The sequence below is a fragment of the Danio aesculapii genome, chromosome 3 (genome assembly GCF_903798145.1).
Source record: "Danio aesculapii chromosome 3, fDanAes4.1, whole genome shotgun sequence".
In the NCBI taxonomy this organism is placed as follows: domain Eukaryota; kingdom Metazoa; phylum Chordata; class Actinopteri; order Cypriniformes; family Danionidae; genus Danio; species Danio aesculapii.
The window spans coordinates 29,285,714-29,306,742 of NC_079437.1; the positions used below are offsets into that span (position 1 = coordinate 29,285,714).

The following is a 21,029-nucleotide window of genomic DNA, read 5'->3' on the forward strand; positions in this document are numbered from 1 at the left end:
AGAAGAGCGAGCGAATGACAATCAACGCAGATGAGTGAAGAAGGAAGGACAATGGCGGGCGCAGTCACCACAAGAGATCAGAATGACATTTGGAGACGAGGAATTAGCAACATATGGGCCCTGTCATTTTATGGATGCAGAATTAAACATTTTGTGTCACCCATTGACCTAATTTTTTGGCACCTCTGATATAAAATCGTGTTAAACATAATCAGAACATGACTTGTTTTAAAAGGCAAAGTTATAAAAATTTGTTCTCATTTATTTCCTAATTGACATGACTTTCTCTCCACCATCTTGAATTAATTCAATTCAATTCAATTCACCTTTTATTTGTATAGCGCTTATACAATGTAGATTGTGTCAAAGCAGCTTCACATAAAAGGTCACAGTAAATAGGAACAGTGTAGTTCAGTTTGTAGTGTAATTAAATTAGTTCGAAAACCTGTTGATTTGAACTCTCCCTAGATCGTTAACCCAATTTCCACAAAATTTGGCTTTGACCATGATGCCAGTTGAATTTTCCAGTTGCTCTGTAGCTTGTCGCTGTGCTTGTTTATAATGCGGCCACTGGACTGCTTTGCCCTGATAATTGCTGCTTGCAGCTATATTTATTATTTACAATTACATTATATTTTGGATTATATTTCACATACATACATATGTGCAGCCTAATTGAGCCTAACACTTACAGCATTATTTGCATCACTTCTAAAGTTTTGCTGTAAAAATACACAGCATTCTAGTTAAATATTTATTTTTCTTTTTAATCTTAACTACTGGACTCGCAAAATCCCAGAAATTTTTTTATACATTTCTGAAAGTGCAGTTTTTTGACTGCACAATTTAAAATTAAACAGCAGTATTATGTATATATATTTTTAATGTCCTTTACTAAATTACAGAAATAAACTATGGTCATAAAATCATTGAGATTTTATAGATTTTATTAACAAACAAACAAACAAACAAACAGAGTTTCTGTTCTTGTGAAACACCACCAAACCATAGTAAATCCTGACTGTAACAAAGAAAATTGCACGATTGAAGTCCAGACACAGTTATTGACTAGTCATACTTTTTAATAATCGATGTCATTAGTATCCTATTATAATATTTATGAACATTTATTCCTCTATTTTTATATTTTCAGTTTTAATTTTAATGTCATTTATTACATTTACTTGTCATATTTTATTGTGCATGTGTGTGCGTGTGTGTGTGTGTGTGTGTTTTATGTAGTCATTTTTTGTGCTCTGAAGTAAAATGAATGTCATACAGGTTTGGAATGACATACAATTGATGAAAATATTTATTTTTTTGACTGAACTATTACTTTTTTCTGGCTATAACTTGCAGGATTGAACACTTTTTAAATATATTTATTAAATGAAAGAAATAAAACGCTGTCATAATTTGTATTTTACATTTTAAAAAAATGAATTGCACATTGCTGCGTCTGAAAACGTCTGGTTTACAGAATCCACATCACCATCAAGTCTTGCGTTTAAGGCTGTAAACCACAGAAAAGAACCACGAGTCTAGAAAGGTAACAAAAACCAGCTGTACAGGCTGTAAACTGTAAACCAGGCCAAAAGGATCAACATTTAAAAGAATAAACCCCATCCACCACCACCACAGCAGCAGTAGAAAACCTCATATCCACTACTCATCTCCCATTCTTTACAAGGGAACATGCTAATATATTAATGATCATCTATAATGATGCCACTGTATTTGAGCAGTTTTGTTTGAGATTGAAGCCCGAAAACACTACGAATACGTATTTGAGAAGCGTTTACTGTTTTGATCTGGTTATGTTATGAAAGGTTCAGTAGGTTTGTATCTGCCCTGTGTTAAAAGGCAAGTTCTGGTTTGTGTGTGTAAGTGTGTTAGGAGGTGTGTTGAGGCAAATTCTGTGGTGGCTCAGCTGGAAGGTTGTTTTGAACATCTCCAGTCTGTTGTTCTGATACTTTCACTGCTGAAAGACAAAAACATTAGCCTCCAAAGTCTCAGAGTTATATTTACATATAAAATTGCATTATAAAGGCTTAGTTTTATTATTCTCACCTTGACTGTCTTCATTTACTAGTTTCTGGATGCCCTGTTGAAACCTAAGCTCCCCGTTAGGACCCGAGGGAGGCTGTTTGTTTAGTGCCTGTTGCTCCTTTTGCTTTTGTGACATCTCCATCACTGCCTGATTGGAAATAAAGCAAGATGTTAAGACTTTTGGAACTACAATAACATGCAGTACTAATGTTGTACATTTAATTAAAAAGCATGTGGTATAGCAGACAGTATAACTGAAATATAAGGATTTTGCCCACTTATCCCTCCAAACAACACACAAATTCAATAATGAATTTAAACTGACAATGTACTGTATATACTAGACATGTAGTTATTAGCCCTGCTAATGCCAAATTATATTTAACAGTGCAATGAATTTTTCACAGTATTTTCCTACAATATTTTTTCTTCTGGAGAAAGTCTTATTTGTTTTATTTTGGCTAGAATAAAAGCATTGTTTTATTTTAAAAATACATTTTAAGGTCAGTATTATTAGCACCCTTAATGCTACATTTATTTTTCAATTGTCTATAGAACAAAACATCATTATACAACGATTTGCCTTCTTACCCTAACCTGCCCAATTAACCTAGTTAAGCCTTTAAGTGTCACTTTAAGCTGAATACTAGTATCTTAAAAAAAATACCTATTAAAATATTATGTACTGTCATCTTGGCAAAGATAAAAAAAAATCAATTATTAGAAATTAATCATTAAATCTATTATTAAAACGTTTTTCTGTTAAATAGAAATCGGGGGAAAATATTCAGGAGGGTTTAATAATTCTGACTTTAACTGTCTATCAATGTTTTTTATATTAATACTGGTTATATCTCTCATTTAAATGTAAATATTTAGATGATTACTTAATATAATTTGTAACATTTAAGGATTTCTTTACAAAGAAATTGTTAATCAAGAAACAACAAGTATATATAAAACTGCAAAACATACAAAAATACCAAAAAATACAATATGTAATGATGTTGTAAACTGGTTAAAATAAATAAGATTTTAAAACATTATAGAAAGGACTTAAGTTTTTTAGATTAGTATTAAACATACTGAATTTAAATTCACCATTTTGTTTAATAAACACCTGTAAAATATTTGATAAAACATCTTTAAACTGAATGTGCAAAGTCGTAGACGTAACATGACATGTCCCAAAACACAATGAATGCAGCGCTAATGTTATGAATTCAATAAAATAATTCAATTTGACCATACGGTACAGCAGGGCTAAAAGGAGAGGGGTTTTTTTATCAGCTTATGTCCCTCCAATAAAACAAATAAACAATTAAGATTTTAAATTGTCCATTTTATTTACAAGTAAAAATTATTAAACCCCCAGAATCATTAGCTCCCCTGTCTATCCCCCCTCCCACCCATTTTTTGTTTAATGGAGAGAAAAATTTTCAACAGATTTTCAAACATAATAGTTTTAATAAATCATTTATTTTATCTTTGCCATGACAGTAAATAAAATTTGACTAGATATTTTTCCAGACACTTCTATACAGCTTAAAGTGACATTTAAAGGCTTAACTAGGTTAATTAGGTTAACTAGGCAAGTTATTGTATAGTGATGGTTTGTTCTGTAGACTATCAAAAAATATATAGCTTAAAGGGGCTAATAATTTTGACCTTAAAATAAAAAATAATTTATTTTTTAAAAAATTAAAAACAGTTTTTTTCCTAGCTGAAATAAAATAAATAAGACTTACTCTAGAAGAAAAAATATTATCAGACATACTGTGAACATTTCCTTGCACTGTTAAACATTATTTGGGAATTATTTAAAAAAATAATAAATTCAAAGGGGGAGCTAATAATTCTGACTTCAACTGTACATGTTGCCCTAAATAATTTAATAAATTGTATTTTTATGTAATAAACAGTTACATAAGAAATGTGACTAATTACAAATATGATTATGCTTTTAAACATTCTCTTTATAAAATTAAGACAATAAAAAATTTTGAAACCAATTTGAAACCGCTGTTAAATGACAGAACAAAGTGCCCTGGAGGTGGAGCAACAACTCTGTTACATTTGATACCATTTACCTGCTGATATTCTCGTTTCTGTGCTTCAAGAGCTTTGCTTCTCTCTTTCAGAAGTTCCTGCTCCTGTCTTAATTTCTCTGCTCTTCTGCCGAGCTCCAGCTCTTTATCCCGAAGTTCTGTCTCGAAGCGCTGCAGCTCTTCTTCTGTGTACACCGGCTTTGTGTCATCCAGCGTCTACATAAACCAGTAATGAATTAAAAGCCTGTCATATTGAAAACACAATATAATAAAAGCAAAGCATGCATCTAAATCGGACTCTGACCTCCCATTCCTTTTGGTTGTTAAGCTCTCTTTTCTCTGTGGATTTGAGAAACTCTTCCAGGCTGACCAGACGATCATGATTGACATCCACCTACAGTGTGAGAGAGAGGGGGAAAAGGGTCAGTTTTAGCAGATATGTTAATTATTTAAAGGAACATTGAACTTTTTTTGGAAATAGGCTTATTTTACAAGTCTACTACAGTTAAACGATTGAGTTTTACCATTCTTTAATCCATTCAGCTGATCTCTGGGTGCACTTTTAGCTTAGCTTAGCGCAAGTCATTGAAACGCATTAGACCATTAGCATCTTGATGTGAAGTTCATCTTAATTTTACCATTTAAAACTTGACTCTTTTGAGGTTATTACGCAGAGCTACTACCTAGCTAGGGGCTATTTTGCTGCATAATATAATTGCACCTGCTGCAGCCATAGTACGACAGCAAAGCTACTTGATTATTCCGCCAGAATGGGAGTATAGTTCCTAGCCATATCAGCATAGGAAATGAAAACTATTTATTTTGCATCCAAGTATGCGATTTAACCACAGAAGAGTGAAAATGATCAAAATTATCTTTTTCATTTTTATTTATTTTTTGTGTGCGAGTTGCTAATGGTCTAATCCAATTGAATGATTTATGCTAAGCTAAGCTAAAAGTGCTCCTGCCCGACCTTGACTGATTAGATTAAAAATAAATGGCAAAACTCAACTGTATAACTCTATTTTATTTGTAAAATGAGTCTGTTCCTTTAAAAGGAACTTATAAAAAAACAAGGCACTGGTAAAGTGAATACATGAAACTAGATAGAGGAACGAGTATTTGTTGGTCTCCAGCACCCTGAAGGAACAGAACAGATGGAGTCACTGCTGCTCCACACATTGTGAAAGTGTTAAAAAGCTGAAGGAGAACGACAGATAAAAAGCAAGAGAGAAAAAGAAGCTGAATGCGTTTACATACACACTCTTGCACCAGCTTGCTTAATAAACAGTCCATTTTAATGTCTGTCTAAGCAGGGTTTCTTTTTTAAGATTAAAGTCATTACTATGACATTTGAATGGCTCATTTAATATTCACATTTTCATTTTAATGACAAAATAAAATAACATTTAAACTAATAATTCAAAATCACAACACAGAATTCATCTTTCTTATGACCTGCTTTTGAGTATTTTAGTTACCTTTTGCTTTAAGGGGCAATGTTTGCTTTCTAGAAGAAATTTTAAGGAGCGTTTACATGTTCAAATGGGCAATTTAATTATATCAAAGTAAAAATAAAAAATAAATAAATAAATAAATAAATAAATAAATATATATATATGACAAAGCCATGACAATAGATGTTCTTAGAAATGGTCAATAGAAGTCAATCAGGTTTCGACATTTCTAGCTATTATTTATTATTAATACAATTATTAATTGATTCTTTATTTAGCTAAAGTTTATCTTAATCATTTTTGTTAGTTTGATTGATGCAATTTGAGATGACTAGAAAAGTTTAATTCAGGAAGCAAAAAATAATAATAAATAAATAAAGGAGCAAGATTTATTTACAGTGCTCGTTTCTGTGTTGCCTTTTATGTTTGTTTGTTTGCTTGCTTGCTTATTGCCACATTGGCAACTTAGGGCTCTTTCATGGCATGATCAATATAGATATGAACATATTACATAATGATAACAAGAACAACAACTTCACACATGAGGAGACGATACCACACTTCAAATTGCAGTATAAAAAAAAAAGATAATTTTTTACTTAGATACATGATAAATAGCCTAACATTCTTCCGGGAGAAAATTTTTTAAAAACATAACAGCGGGTGGAGCATTGTGTTAAACAAATTTATAAATGAAAAGTTTATTTGCAAAAGCAGATAATGTCACATTTGATGTTTTTATATTGTGCACCGAAAAGTACAACTGCGAAAAACTAAATTTCTGAAGAATTATAAAGCAGTGGTTATCAGTTTTTGCAAATGAATTCTGCAGTTTGCTTTTTTGCAAATGTAAATGGCACAAATGAACATTTTTACAATTCGCTTTAAATCATGACATCGGTCAATCCCCTGTTCATTTCTCACCCAGATGTAAACATTCTCAATAAGAGTGATTGAAGAAAGAAAGTGAATGCTTACGTTTTGCATGACATGTTCTCGCATCCTCAGCCTCTCCTCCTCCATCTCCACCATGTCATCTTCTTCATTCTTGGGATCATACACCTTCTCCAGCTGAGATATTAAAACAATTATAGAAAAGGTGAACCCTTAGGACAAGTCTTTTCAAATATATTATTCTGTTCATTGCAAACCAGGAGCAGTTTTTTATATCCTCCATCAAACTGTACATACAGGTATACAAACTTTTGAAGAGTCCAGTAAAGTCTTAATAGGATACCCAAAAACTGATTTACTCACCCTCAAGTGGCTTCAAATATTTATTACTTTTTGTTTTTACTGTTAACAAATAATATTATATTTTGAAGAATGTTGGAAACTGGTAGACATTGACATCAAAAGTAATAAACAAAATTCTAAAAGAAGGACAATGGCTACAGATTTCCACCTTTCTTCATAATATCTGTAGATTTTAATAAGCAGAGGGTCATTAATTGATGACAATTTTCATTTTTAGGTGAACTTTTTCTTTAAATGCTCAATCAATAATAACAGCTTCCAATACTGACAATTAAATGCAAAAGGTGAAAAATTGACCTCTTTAGTGAAGAGAGCCTCTAGCTCTTGCACATCCAACACACCGTCACTGTTTGTATCTACAAGAGAAAAAGCAATACAATTGATTTAACCCATAAAACGGCTGTTTATGGACTAAATGAAGACTAAATAAAGACTCACCGTGTAATTTAAAAAAAGTCTTGGGATTGAACTCTTGTGGATCCAGCCCATCCGTCTCCTCCCAGACCTCCCGCAACTGATCCACACTACCCTAAAAGAGGAATTAAAAGAAATTTGATTCAATCAATTATTTTAATCCATAAATCATCTCTTTCTTGTCATGTCACTCACCGGAGAGTTAACTTTAGGATGTTGCCGGTGTTTTTCTTTCAGCTCCTCCATCCTCTTCTCCTCCTTCTCCCTCTTCTCCTGGTCCAAACTCTTCAGGTACTCCCTCCTTTCATGCTCCTTCAGCATCTCGTAGCGCTTAAACTCCTCATGGCGCTCCGCATCGTAATTCTCAAGATCTTTAGTGGCCTGACAAACGAGCACAAAACAAATGTGTGTGACTATAAAATGGACAGATTTTGTGATTTAGCGTTTTATTTATTTATGTTTTAATGCCATATCAGCATATTCATGGCCAAAACTATACTAAATATACAATGTATAACATACAATAGTATCAGTTTCTTAACAACCATTCATTGTACAAAAACAAAACAAAACAAAACATACAAATTGCAACAACACTGAAAAGAGTTATATACATCCTTTTAGTTTGATTGAAGATAAATATTCTAAAATTCCTCCAGAAGACACCTTTTCAAACATTTCTCCTTAGATATTTCCTGAATAAAAAACGGTTCTCAAATATTACATAGAAATACTGTGGGGAAAAAGGAATTTATTTTTATTACTTTTGAGTCTTTATTTTTTTATTAGAAAAATGTTTAAACTAACAACAGATTAATCAATCTTTTTCTTTTGTATGATACCATTTATTAACCAAGCATACTTCTTCTTTCTTACTGTGTTGCATACTTTTATAAGGAACTGCTGACAAGAGGGAAATAGCAGAGTAAGAATAAATATAGTGCGGGGCCTTTGCTCCAGACTGCAGTCTAATAAGAAGTCTAGACATGTCACAAGGAGCTGGATGCTTGTAGTAGTTGTGAAATATATTAAAGATACACTTAACTGTTCAGTTATGGTGTGCAGAGAAGGGTTGCAGAAAGGGGAAGTTTGTTTAGGTACAATAGCCAAAGGACTGCAGAATGACTGATAAGTGACATTACACCGAAGCTGCACCTGTTAATATCAGTTGTGTATATATGCTGGGGTCAGGGAAATTTAAGTGAGTTGTGAACCTCCTGAATGTAATTCTTGTATTGCATTGGGGTAACGTAACCCAGAGCTCTGTCCTCAAATTATTCATTTGTATCTAATAAATTACTAATATTTTTGACATTGAAGACAACTCTCTCCTGACCTTTTTTTATTGAACACGCATGGAATTGGCTTAATAATCAAACAATACACATTCTTTTAGAATGTGTTTTATCTTCAAAATATTCTTACACAAGTCACAAATAGGTTTTTCTTCCCCTTTTAATAAATATGAGTATGTTAGTCTTGTGTCCAATTCTACATCTTGTATAAACAACCTGATCATGTCTGTTTTGTTTTAGCATTTTTGTTTTTTTTAATACATTTAATTAATCCAATTCTGTATTTACATGTAAACTAAACACATTCATATGGCTTTTTATTTGTGTTTATTTTTAAATGATGTATGTGTTTTTATGTTATACTTTTCTATTTTATTGCCTGCATTTTATTGTATATTATTTTTAGGACTAATACTTCATTTAAACTTTGTGGCAAATGGGTCTGTTATGCATACTAGTTAAAAAAAGTATAACACATGCTGAAAAAAAACTATATATAATATGACAGAATAAAATGGATACCAGGAATATTTATAAATCACCAATTTATATCAACAAAAATCTTAATTTTGCATTAGAAAATTTAAATTTATAATTGTAAAAACAAGTGTTTACAATTATAAGCTGTGCTGGTTAACATTAGTTAAATTCAATGAGCAACTGTATTTTCATTAGCTTACATTAACAAAGATGATAAATTCTGTAATAAAATGTATCGATCATTGTTTGTTCATGTTAGTAAATACATTAACTAACGTTAACCACATGTATGCAAACAATTTATAGTTTTGAGATATCATCTTGTCCAGTTTACCATTCTGGCATGCTAGGAACAGATTTTACCGTGGCGATAAGCAGCTCCAGGTCTTTGGCCTCAAAAGTGTTCTGATTATGAGGATCCAGATGTTCAAACTGTTTTAACAAGGAGGCGTGATCCATCTGAACACCTGCAGTCACAATCAAACATTCACATTCACATTCAAAACAGTCACATCGAAAATTTCCTCATTCATCAGCACAATTGAGTGTAACACACTGACTCTGGGCATTGGTGCTGTCCAGTTTGGCCTTCAGCAGCATCCTGAGGCGTGAGACCTCCTGCCTCTTCAGCTCATCCAGCCGAGTCCTCACATGATGACCCACCAAATCCAACTCCTTACTGAGGCGTCCATTCTGAAACACAGAATCTTTCTATTAGAGCACGAAGTGGAGAAAAGGTTATTCTGTATTCTGCACATTTTACCAATAGAACTGGTAAATGCCCCAAAGAGTCCTTGAATCATTAACTAAACATCTTTGTAATGACTAACACTTCAAACTTGAACTCAAATGAAAAGGCGTGAAAATATAAAGCTCTTATAAATGTCTTTTATTATTTAATGACCTACACATTTCAAATGATATTAAAACCATAGCAACACAATATACAAATACTGCATTCACTATGTTTGTGAAATGTTTTCTTTTTTATATTTTTCAAATAATTTAAATATATGTGCGTGCGTGTGTACAAATACAAATTCCTATTTATTGAAATACATATATAGATAAATGGTTTTGCTTCATAAGTGTGCCATATTTTAGTTATTTGTGTTCATTTCTTATGCCTTCTTCATATCAAATAAATTACCAAGGACCATGGTTTTCAAATTATTTCAGATTATACAGTTTTTACTATTTTACTTTTTACAATTGTAACTTGGGTAACAATTCATTACAAAACAACCAACTAACAGATACAATAGGGTTTCAGCGCTAAAGCTCTTGAACCCCTAATGAAGTCTACAAAACCTTTACAGGGTTTCTGCAGGTTTTTTTCAAATAAAATTTAAGATTTTTAAGACCCTTTTAAGACCATTATGAATGATATTTTAGACTTACACAGGGCTAATCACTAAGGATTTTTTGTAATGGCCCAGTTACTTCTGTAAATAGTTTGTGTAATAATGGAAGATCATATAAGGGGATGTGTTGCTTTAGTTTTCTTTCACTGATTAGGGAATTTAATTTGGAGAATTTGCTGTGAAAATGTCTAACAGCTGTTGTGAATTGTATCTCTTTGCAATAAAAAAACTTAAATATTAAAAATAAATGTTTTGATATGGCTTATAAGTGATTGGATGTCAGCCAGATTGGGTAGCTTTACTTGGACAGAGGGAAATTAAGACCCGTTTAAATTTATTTAAGAACTACAACACATTATTTCTGTGAATTTAAGACTTTTTAAGGCTGTTTTTGAAATTTAAGACATTTTAAGACTTTAAGACCCCATGGAAACCCTTTCTTCTAAAACTGATTAGTCTCTCAGGTCATGGTACGTTGGTTTTGAATGATGATAAGGCAAACATTTCTTTCTTTATGGTAAAGACAAACAATATTTTATATATACATTTGAAGCCATGATGTTGTGCCTGACAGAGTTTTGATTTACCTTGATGTCCTCTGTGTTGGCAGTCTGCAGTTTTTCTCTGAAGTGAGGATCTGTTTCTAGCACCTCAATCACCTCTCTGAGGTAACGATCATAGTACAGACCAGTGTCCTGGGACACACAGAAACAAAACAAATTGCTAAGAGCACAAGATGCTCTTTTCTGACAACACGATATGAGACCCGTCTTACCCCATTCTCCTCTGCTTTCTCCTCCTGAGGAGGGTCTGGGTTGCGATCTATTGGCACTGCCCAAACCAGCAGACACAGAGACAGAAGCACCAGAGCTTTAAAACCTCCTGTCATCCTTACACACCTTGACAAAAAAGCAGATGGACATTGATATGACAGCCGTCAGTGTCACCCTGAAGGTATACCTTTACATTAAATGTTTAGAACGGCCTCTTTAAGTAGACAGGTTAATGAGAAACATCGATTAGGACAAGAGAAATTAAAGAGGAAGCAGTCGAAGAAAGGAAGTCTGTAGGACAGCTCGAGAAAACATCCAAACATCTTTCACAACAGCTTCAACTTCAAGTGAAAAAACGGCCTCAAATATATACAATGTCATCTGGTGTGAATCTCTTCATTTCGAGTCAAATAAACTGCGAGTTCTCTTACCACAGGGTCAGATCCGGTTGGTGCGTTGAGTGACTACAGATTACTCAGCGCTCCTGCCTCGAAAACAAGTGCGGCCGTCGATTATGACGCAATCCAAACGCGACGATTTCGCAATTTAAAAGTGTACACGTCCGCAAATGTATATTTGTAACCAAGTAACGTTAAAAGTAAAAACGCATCTCTTATAATTGTACTATACGTGCAGGTAAATAAAATAATTTGTGATAATATAATAATAGTAGTAATATATAATGTAATATAAAACATTTTGAATTTGAACAATTTGAAAATATAATGAAGTTGTCATTAAGTATTCAGTTTAAACTGCACCTAAGTAAAATACGTGTCCACCAGGATAATAATTACACAATCATGTTATTTATATTCCCAGTATTATGTTGCTTTCTATTTTCATAGATCTGTTTACTGAAAGACAAATGTTAATGCAAGTTCTGCACAATAAGCAACTGTATATTGAGTATTATCATAAATGGTATTCAAATTAAATTTATTTTTCATTTATTAAATATGCCTCTAATGTTGACTCATTTAGAACAGTGTTTCTCAACCATGTTTGACCACCAGCTCTGCACATTTACCATGTCTCCTTAACCAAACACACCTGATTCAGAAGCTACTTAGCAGAGGCTGAAAGACCTGTAATGGGTGTGACAGAAAAATGAGACATCCAAAACATGCAGCGTTGGTGGCCCTCCAGGAACGTGGTTGAGAAACACTGATTAAGAAGTCATTTTGCTTCTTTCATTTGTTCTTTTATGAGTAAATAGTCCTATAACTAATGGACACTGACACATGCCCCACAATAGTGGCAAACATATACACTTTATTTTAATTACATCAAAAAATAGATCTTCATTTGTTTTTTACCCAACACTTTGATTACAGACAGGCTGAAACACTGACAAACAAAATAAATTAAGTATAAAAATGCACCACACAATAAATAACATGAAAATAAATAAACTATAACACATAGAAATGTAATACATAAAGTGAAAAGGATAAACCTGAATTACATAAAAAGTCACAATAACAGTTATGGCAACAAAAGCAATAAATATGGCACAAGTAAATAGTAACCCACAAACAAATAAATAAAATGTGTTATAAATTAGATCACTTCAGAAGTTACGAAACAAATATGCTTAAATCAGTTTCACTGATTAATAAAAGGCAATAAATATATGAGTGATGAATGAACCCTGTTTTAAAAGTCTATTTCTCTCAGGTCTATGGGAGTGCTGGCTCTTTCTTCTTCTTCAATGTCTCCATCTTTCTGCTCCTGTGCTCCAGTTCTCAGTCTCTCTCTGAGAGCGCCGTCTATCAGCTCAGTGCAGCACTGCAGCAGCGCCTGTAGGCAGAATCAGCAACATTTCAGCATTCACAACATTCACTTTCTCAGACTCACAAGTAGATATACTCTCTTAGATTATTATGGCAAGCTGTTTTAACAATCTATACAGACCCTACTGGGATGTGTTCATGCCACTAATACCTCTTCTATATATTAAAGGGATAGTTCACCCAAAATAAAAATGTACTCATTATTTACTCACTATCCATTGGTTCCAAGGATTTTTTTTTCTGTTGAACTAAAAAGAAGATAATTAAAAAGTTAGATAGAAGTAGAAGTTGAAGAAGGAACAAAGGAAGTTAGAAACCGGTTTGGGTTTCCAACATTTTTCAAAATAACTCCTTTTTGTGTTCAACAGAAGCAAGAAACTCAATCAGGTTTTACACAAGTAGAAGGAGAAATTTTTCAGTTTTGTGTGAACTACTTTGGCTAATATTTAGTTACTTAAAAGATGCTGACACTGACACTGACAAAAGTATTTACTAGTACTTGTTAAATAGACACTAGTTATTCATTAGACACTACTGATTTTGCTGATGACTCGTAACTATGATATAAAGACCCATCCGCACTGAAACTTGTAACTAATTGAAGAATACTAGTCACAATTAGTAGCTACTGTTGAAGAGCTAGTATCCAATAACTGGTATAATTTCTAATAAGTACAAGTATCAGACAAATAAATAGCCTAGTAACCTACATAATAGGCCTATGTAAAAGACACTGTATGCTATATTTAATTAAGAATAAGCACTAGTAGCCATGAATAGGCAAGGCCTAGTTTCTTTTGAAAAAGTTCTACCAAAAGAATAAGCAAGCACTATATACTTAAAGGCATAGTTTACCCAAAAATAAATATTGATGCATTATTTACTCACTCTCAAGTGGTTTTAAACCTTTGTGAATTTATTTCTGCGAAACACAAAAGAAGATATTTTGAAGAATGCTGGAAACCTGCACCACTGACTTCCATAGGAGAAACAAACATTATGAAAGTTAGGCCTAATGGTTACAGGTTTAGTTTTCTTTAAAATATCTTATCTTGTGTTCAACAGAGGAAAGAAACTTAAACATGTCTGGAACAAGTAAATGGTGAGTAAATAATGACAGTTTTTTGTTTTTTGGGGGGTGAACTATCCCTTTTAATCTCTAAGCCTACAATTTATGGAAAATAATATAGGGCTTTATCTACAAGCACTATTAAATTGGCTTCTATGAAAATAGATTCTGCTGTGTTTTATAGATAAGTAAAACGGCTCGCCGTGTTCCATAAACGAAGCAGCGCTTACCAAATCGGTTTGGCAGAGTGTGGCGAGTGCAGCGGTCATGAGGCTCATCTCTCCCGCGCTCCGGGCTCTTAATCCCCGCAAGGCGGAGTTGAGTGCGGCCGCGGCCACCAGTGACGGCGGAGTCCCCAGAAAGCGCGAGTCGCACACGCACATGGCGACCAGAGTGTCCCCGTGGCGTCGCAGAGTCGTCAAAAAGTCCCCAGTGTGCCCGTCCCCGTCCCGGAGCTCGCCGAGAGTCTGCAGGAAGAGTGGGATGAAGTCCTGCGGGGTCACCGCCAATACATCCCAGCGCAGAGTCGCCAGAACCACACGCTCCATTTCCTAAAGGAGGAGGATGCACCAAATTTGATTTATTTATTTATTTTACTATAATATTAATTTAGTTTTAATAATTTATTTTATTATTAATTATTTGTTGTCCTTTTGGAGACCATTGTCCATAATATTGAGCCTGATTTAGTGAGCTTTGCTGTTCAGGGGTAAAGGCCTCACCCTCAGATTTGCTGACAGAAAGTCGTACTCGGCTGCTGCACAGAGAGTAACAGCACTGACTGTGTCGCTCTCTGTCACTTTAGAGGCCAGCAGGATACAGGCAGCAGCAAGACATGATGGAGAGACGGGCAGAGATAGAGTGGCTGACAGGTAGCGGTCCAGCAGAGAGACAGCCAGAGGAAACACAGACTCGTCACAGTCACATTCACAGCACACCTAAAACACACCAGAGCAACATTTCAGCAACATTTACAAACATACAAAAACATTCCCAAATGCTTAATATCCCTGATATAAAGTGGTCAGGCAGCACAGTGGCGCACTGGGTAGCACAATCGCCTCACAGAAAGAAGGTCGCTGGTTCAAGCCCTGGCTGGGTCAGTTGGCATTTCTGTGTGGAGTTTGCATGTTCTCCCGTGTTCCAAAGATATGCGGTACAGGTGTATTGGATAAGCTAAATTGACCGTAGTGTATGTAAGTGTGTGTGTGTGTAAGAATGTGTAAGTGTTCCCCAATGCTGTGTTGTGGCTGGAACGGCATCCATTGCATAAAACATGGGCTGGATATGTTGGCGGTTCATTCCGCTGTGGTGACTAATAAAGGGACTAAGTTAAGTCCTAAAGTTGCCAGAAAATTACCCAAATATGAAAATGTCTTTTTAAATCCATATTATGAAAGCCAAGTTCCTGGTTTTGAACACATTTAAATTGTTAATTGTTTGAATTAATGCATTAATGATTTTATGAATGAATATAGACAAAACATTTGAAACTATTAAAAATCAATTTTAGCTATTTTTATCTCGTTAATCATTAAAAATTAAATAACCAATGTAAACAATGAGTATTATTATTTTACAAATAACATTTGAAAATAAAAAAATATATTAACATTTAAAAAAAAAACAAGTTTTGAATTTAAATAATTAATGTTTTATAGTGAACTAAGATTAGCTAAAATGCTGTTAATCCTTGTTGTATTTGTTAATCTTACAAGTATTTGCTTATCCTTGATTCTTTGCTATGTGTTCATTATTATTTGTCACTTCAGCTTTTTATTGTTAGTTTCCCTCAATTCCATTAAATAATATCTACTGATAAATTATTAAAATCTAAACTGGTTATGGTTGAGATTCGTTTGAACTAAGATTCATAAATTCTCATATTGCAATGATAAAAATAATTTTACAAGGTGTCTATAAACCTACACTGAAAAAAGTGTTGCAAGCAAAACTGTTGCAAACAATTTATTTGTGTTGAATTTAAACAAACAAATTAAATTTAAAAATGTTCAACTTAATTTTTTTTGTTTAAATTTAGCCCAAATAAATTGTTTACAACCACTTAACGTAAAAAAAAATGAGTAAATCCAAGGAATCATCTTTAAAAAAAATTTTTCAATATGTGAACCCTGAACCAGTGTTGTTATTTACAATTATGAAATTTAAACTTCATAATTGTTTTAAAAATCGTTTTACATAAGTTTGTGAAACTTGGTTTTATTATGTGTAGAGTTTTTTTGTTTTGTTTTTTAAACAAAAAAATTGACTATTTTAATGTCTAATTTTGTATAAAATAAATTTTAATATCTGAGTTTAAATTAACATGTTTTTTTTTCCATTCAGACAAAATTTAGTTGTTTCAAAAAACAAATATTATTTTAGCTTTATCATATTAGTTATACAATACTAGTTAACTAAATTTATGTTGGGACAACATCAATGAATCAGTTAGAACTCTGCATTTTAACAGTGTAGCTACATTAATAACAGTAACCCTGCCCTAAACCACATTTTGTAAAAACATTCAGACCCTATACTTCAAACACAGCACTGTATATTCAACACATAAACAACTTTTTTTACATAAACATATTGACACACACACAAAAAATGCTTCACACAATTCTTTCATGTTGTCCCAACTTGATAAAGTTAACTTGATACTTTCTAAAAGGGACTAAGCTGAAAAGAAAATGAATGAATGAATAATACTTTCTGCAAATTCAAAGTTGATTGAAAATAAAACAATTAAGTTGTGCCCCCCCCCCCCCCAAAAAAGGATCTTTGCTGTTTGTTCAAACTACCTGAAAAAACAAAATTATTGATTTTTTTTGTTGCAACAACTTGTAACACAGAATTGTTTTATGTTCAATCCACTTAAATGTGTAAAAAACTAATAAGTTAATTTAATTCCTTCATGTTGTCTTAACACACATCGATTGTGTGGAACAGGTTTTTCAGTGTATCCAGCATGTTTTTGGCATTGCTTCAGGTTTTGGTTTATGATATCTAAACACTACCTCCATTGTCCACTTGGCCAGCTCCTCTCTGCGCTGCGGCTCTCTCTGGACCAGTGAGATGTAGAGCGGGGACGGCAGGTACCTCTCCTCTGACTGCAAGAGCCTCTGAATGACCCTCTGTCCCGAAGCGCTGGGGTCCCAGGGGGCTCGCACTGAAGCCTGGTGCGTCCTGTCCCGACCCGAGTCCTCCTCGCACCACAGAGACACAGACATCACTGCTCCAATACTCAAGTCTGTCCTAAAGTGCTCAAGTTTCAATGTGTCCTCTTGTGCGTGCGTCTTGTGTTGTTCTTTCCTCTTCTCCCTTTGCTATGGCTTATATATGTGCCCTGGCTGAAAGGGTGACTGGTGGCCAATAAAGTGAGAAAGTGAAGAATAAAAGAGGGGTGTGTAAAATGAGCGGAGTTTAAAAAGAAAAGGCCACAATGCTGACGGATTAACAATAGCATCAACAGGTGGAGAGAGAGAAAGAGAGAGAGAGAGAGGGAGATGCCCAGAGGGACACAACAACAGCTTGTCACCGTCAGAGAGCCAAGAAAACAGAGAGAAAGAGGTCATCACTGCGCTCTGACAATGGGAATGAATAATAATAATATATGGCTGCTTGTTGACTGTGAAGGGTATCAGATAAAGATGCTGTATTTATGCCTCTATGTGTCAAGTGAGGTTTTAAAGTGATAGTTCGGCAAAAATTAAAAAATAAAATACTTAGGCCTAATATTTGCTCAACCTGGTTCCAGAAACGTTTGAGTTTTTTTAAATGTTGTAGAAGATATTTTGAAAAATATTTGCTATCTAAAAGCCATTGACATCCACAGTGAGAAAAAAAATCTATGGAAGTCAATGGGTGAAAGTGTGAATTTGAAACATGTCTGTATCGCTTGAGAACTGTGATTTTGTCTCATAAGACGATGTTGACAGCATACTTAAATGATATTCAACCCTCTTTTTTTTTTACTTTATTGTTTTTTAGACATTTAAACACAATGATTTAAAAATTTTGTCCAACAAACATTTTCACAACAATTGACAATAAAACATGCAATATACAAACAATACATACAGAAGTATATTGATAACAGATTAATACAATAAGAAAAAACATACAAAAGGAAACAAATCATGATAAAATAAATACAAATAATAATAATAACAATTAAAAGAACACCTATTTTAATCTAAATTAGTCTGATCCTCCTCAATTTAACTATTTCTTGTAGAATTAATGTTTTTAAAATAATCCATGAAAGGTTGCCAGATTTTATAGAATCTGTCTTCTTTCTTTTTAAGGGAGATTCAGATTTTCTCCAAATATTTCATTACATCCCTCATTAGATATATAATTTAACCCTCTTTTTTAAATGATGAATTAAAAGCTTAGCATCTAACCCTTTTAGTCAGGTTATAAGAAATATAAGTTAAACACATTTTTAGTACATTTATGAAAAAGATCATTTTCTTTAATCATTTTATATACACTCTCATAAGTAAAGGAAAGCTGCACTGGGCGGTACCCTTAAAAAAGGTACACAATTTCAATTATGGTGGTCGAGAGAGAATAACGTGCTGCAATTTAAGAAATCATATGCATTTACAAGAAACGGCTGCAAATTGAGAATAGATCTTAATTTGTTTGACAGCTCATGTGCTGCAAATCCTCACAATGCTAACACATTTTAAAAAACGTGCTGCATTTTCTCACAACACCTTCAAATAGCATGGATTACAATGGAAATGTTTCAAGAGGACTGTAAAACGTGATGGACCCGGCTATTTAAGTTATGGTTATTTAGACTATGAAATACTAAAGACAAAAATCAGGATGTTAAAATAAACAAACGATAAACTCACCTTTCAAGCAACTTCACTGCGGCGTCCGTCACGTTTTTGGGTCCACTTGAAACATTTCGTGTTCCAATGATTTTGCAAGTGCTGTCAGAAAATGCTTATTATTAATTGTTTGCACTGTGAGAAAATGTAGCATGTTTTTTTAATGTGTATGTGTTATGAGGATTTGCAGCTCATGTGCTATCAAACGGATGAAGATCTTTTCTTAATTTGCTGGTGTTTTTTGTAATTGTATGTTTTTTCTTAAACAGCAGCACATTAAGCTCTGTCCAAGCCAATAGTATCTGGATGCAGCCTTTATGATGCAAGCTGAGATTGCATCACTCAGCGATGCAATGTCAGACACTATGCACCCAATGGAGAGAGTGACGTCACTGTGAGGGGTAGGGTTAGGGGTGGGGTTAGGTGAGCTCATTAAAAAGCATTGGATGCAGCTCAGATTGCACTGCACCAGGTCTGCATCCAGACCCCTCCTGTCCGAGCGGGCACAACCATTGGAATCTTTTTGGCTCGAGACTTCTAATCTCATTCACTTCCATTCATAATTAGACGTTAAAAACAGCTTGCTTTGCTGCTTGTTGTTGCAAACAGACATTTTCTTATTATATGATTCTGCTTTGGTTGTACAGTCATGCAAACATTTGTTTGTAGAGCAAGTAGTTTGACCGCAGTCATATCTCCCATATAGGGAGCTGAATCGGAAGATCTAAAATGAGTGCAACAGTGAGCGCACTTTCGTATTGAAGAAAAAAGTCAATACAAGGTCCATATGAATACCTTAAAGGTGAAAATTCGAACCTGAAACTACAAAAATTTATCTCTTGAATTTTATAGGTACCAATATGTACTCTTTAGGTCAATGGTCTCAAACTCAACTCCTGGAGGGCCGCAGCTCTGCGTAGTTTAGCTTCAACCACCTCCAACTCTCACCTGCTTAATAATCCCTAGTAATCTTGAACACCTTGATTAGTTGGATCAGCTGTGTTTGATTAGGGTTGGAGCAAAACTGTGCAGAGCTGCGGCCCTCCAGGAATCCAGTTTAAGACCTATGCTTTAGGTCGACGTGGAACCTTTTACAAACAATACAAATAAAATTACAACAATAACAACAGCTTTTTAAAAGTTACCCAGTGACAGGTCTTGTAACTTTATTCCTGAGACTGTATAAAATGGCAAATTACCTTTTTTTCCTTTGATAAAACTGTAGTTGTGGAAAAACATAATTCATAAGTTTTATAAGAAATAAGACAGTCATAAGTGTCAGTTATTTGACATTGAGATTTATAAATCACTTAAAAGCTGAATAAATAAGAACAGTATAAAAATACTGAGAAAAGTTGAATGTTTTACATAAAATTTCAGTTTTTATATATTTACAGTATAGGAAAATGACCAAACATCTTAATAGATCTACTTAATATTCTAATGATTTTTGTCATAAAAAGAAAACTAATTTTGACCCACAAAATGTATTTTTGGTTATTGTCAAAATGTAATTAATATAATAAAATATTTTAATAATAAGATCAACATTTAAAAAGTTAAGCACTTGCTTTTACTCAGCATTTATTAAACATTCCAAAACATTTAGTAAATTCGTCTGGCCTTACTGTATACTCTGAGATTTTCTGTCAATATTTTAATAATTTAACAGCACATGCATGTTTTCATGGTTCTCAAATCTCAGTTAAAGACACACGTCAAAAGGTTTTTAGAAAAGTGGTTGATTTAATCAAAATTATACACAAAACCATGTGATTTAAATATTTTTTGGCTTTTCACCAATTCACAAAACCCCTAGGGTCTTAAAAGGTTCAATTTAGTTACTTATTTATGAAAAGTACAGCAAATAAAACATATAGACTGAGATTAAAAAACAAACAATATTCTGTTTTAGCCATAGATGTAAGTGAAAAACGAGTGCTCTTTTCATGTCAAAGAAAAAAAAACGTTATTTTGTCTTGTCTAGAATATGTAATGAGGATGAACCTGACCACCTGAACACCTGATTTTCCGGGTCTGAAATGACATGAGGTTGAGAGCAGATGGAGAAGCAGTTTTGAAACATGATATAGCAGTGCAGGACAGAGACTGTGGCCGATGTGCAGACGTGGAGAGTGCGCCCCTTTTGTTTAAGTGGCTCTGAAGTCACACTT

General features: G+C 33.6%; 2 protein-coding genes across 3 annotated transcripts; both read right to left on the reverse strand.

Annotated features, from left to right (window-relative positions):
• Positions 1-929: 929 nt before the first annotated feature.
• Positions 930-11,653, reverse strand: nucb1 (nucleobindin 1). Of its 2 annotated transcripts, none has more exons than XM_056453586.1 (13): positions 11,569-11,653; positions 11,140-11,263; positions 10,952-11,059; positions 9,561-9,693; positions 9,364-9,467; positions 7,421-7,606; positions 7,250-7,340; positions 7,109-7,167; positions 6,533-6,625; positions 4,402-4,491; positions 4,140-4,313; positions 2,071-2,197; positions 930-1,978 (listed from the first exon to the last, which is right to left on the reverse strand). In XM_056453586.1, exons 2-13 carry the CDS (start codon positions 11,251-11,253, stop codon positions 1,893-1,895), a joined length of 1,365 nt encoding a protein of 454 aa, XP_056309561.1. In that variant the 5' UTR covers positions 11,254-11,263; positions 11,569-11,653; the 3' UTR covers positions 930-1,892. The 2 variants fall into 2 exon arrangements, with proteins under 2 accessions (XP_056309561.1, XP_056309560.1); XM_056453585.1 differs by having other exon boundaries at positions 930-1,981.
• Positions 11,654-12,618: 965 nt separating this feature from the next.
• ccndx (cyclin Dx) lies at positions 12,619-17,310 on the reverse strand. Its single transcript, XM_056451174.1, has 4 exons — positions 17,026-17,310; positions 14,725-14,940; positions 14,233-14,553; positions 12,619-12,940 (listed from the first exon to the last, which is right to left on the reverse strand). The coding sequence occupies exons 1-4, from the start codon at positions 17,236-17,238 to the stop codon at positions 12,797-12,799; spliced, it is 894 nt and encodes a 297-aa protein (XP_056307149.1). The 5' UTR covers positions 17,239-17,310; the 3' UTR covers positions 12,619-12,796.
• Positions 17,311-21,029: the final 3,719 nt, after the last annotated feature.

Bases quoted from the DNA above. Each gene is read 5' to 3' on its own strand.
- nucb1 (XM_056453585.1), bottom strand. From the start codon at position 11,253: ATGACAGGAGGTTTTAAAGCTCTGGTGCTTCTGTCTCTGTGTCTGCTG. The intron at 7,607-9,363 runs GTAAAATCTGTT...CTCGTTTGTCAG, and splicing joins TGGAGCTGCTTATCGCCACG to GCCACTAAAGATCTTGAGAA. The intron at 4,492-6,532 runs GTAAGCATTCAC...CTCACACTGTAG, and splicing joins GAGAACATGTCATGCAAAAC to GTGGATGTCAATCATGATCG.
- ccndx (XM_056451174.1), bottom strand. From the start codon at position 17,238: ATGTCTGTGTCTCTGTGGTGCGAGGAGGACTCGGGTCGGGACAGGACG. The intron at 14,941-17,025 runs GTAGTGTTTAGA...GGTGTGTTTTAG, and splicing joins TGGCCAAGTGGACAATGGAG to GTGTGCTGTGAATGTGACTG. The intron at 12,941-14,232 runs GTAAGCGCTGCT...TTCTGCCTACAG, and splicing joins CACTCTGCCAAACCGATTTG to GCGCTGCTGCAGTGCTGCAC.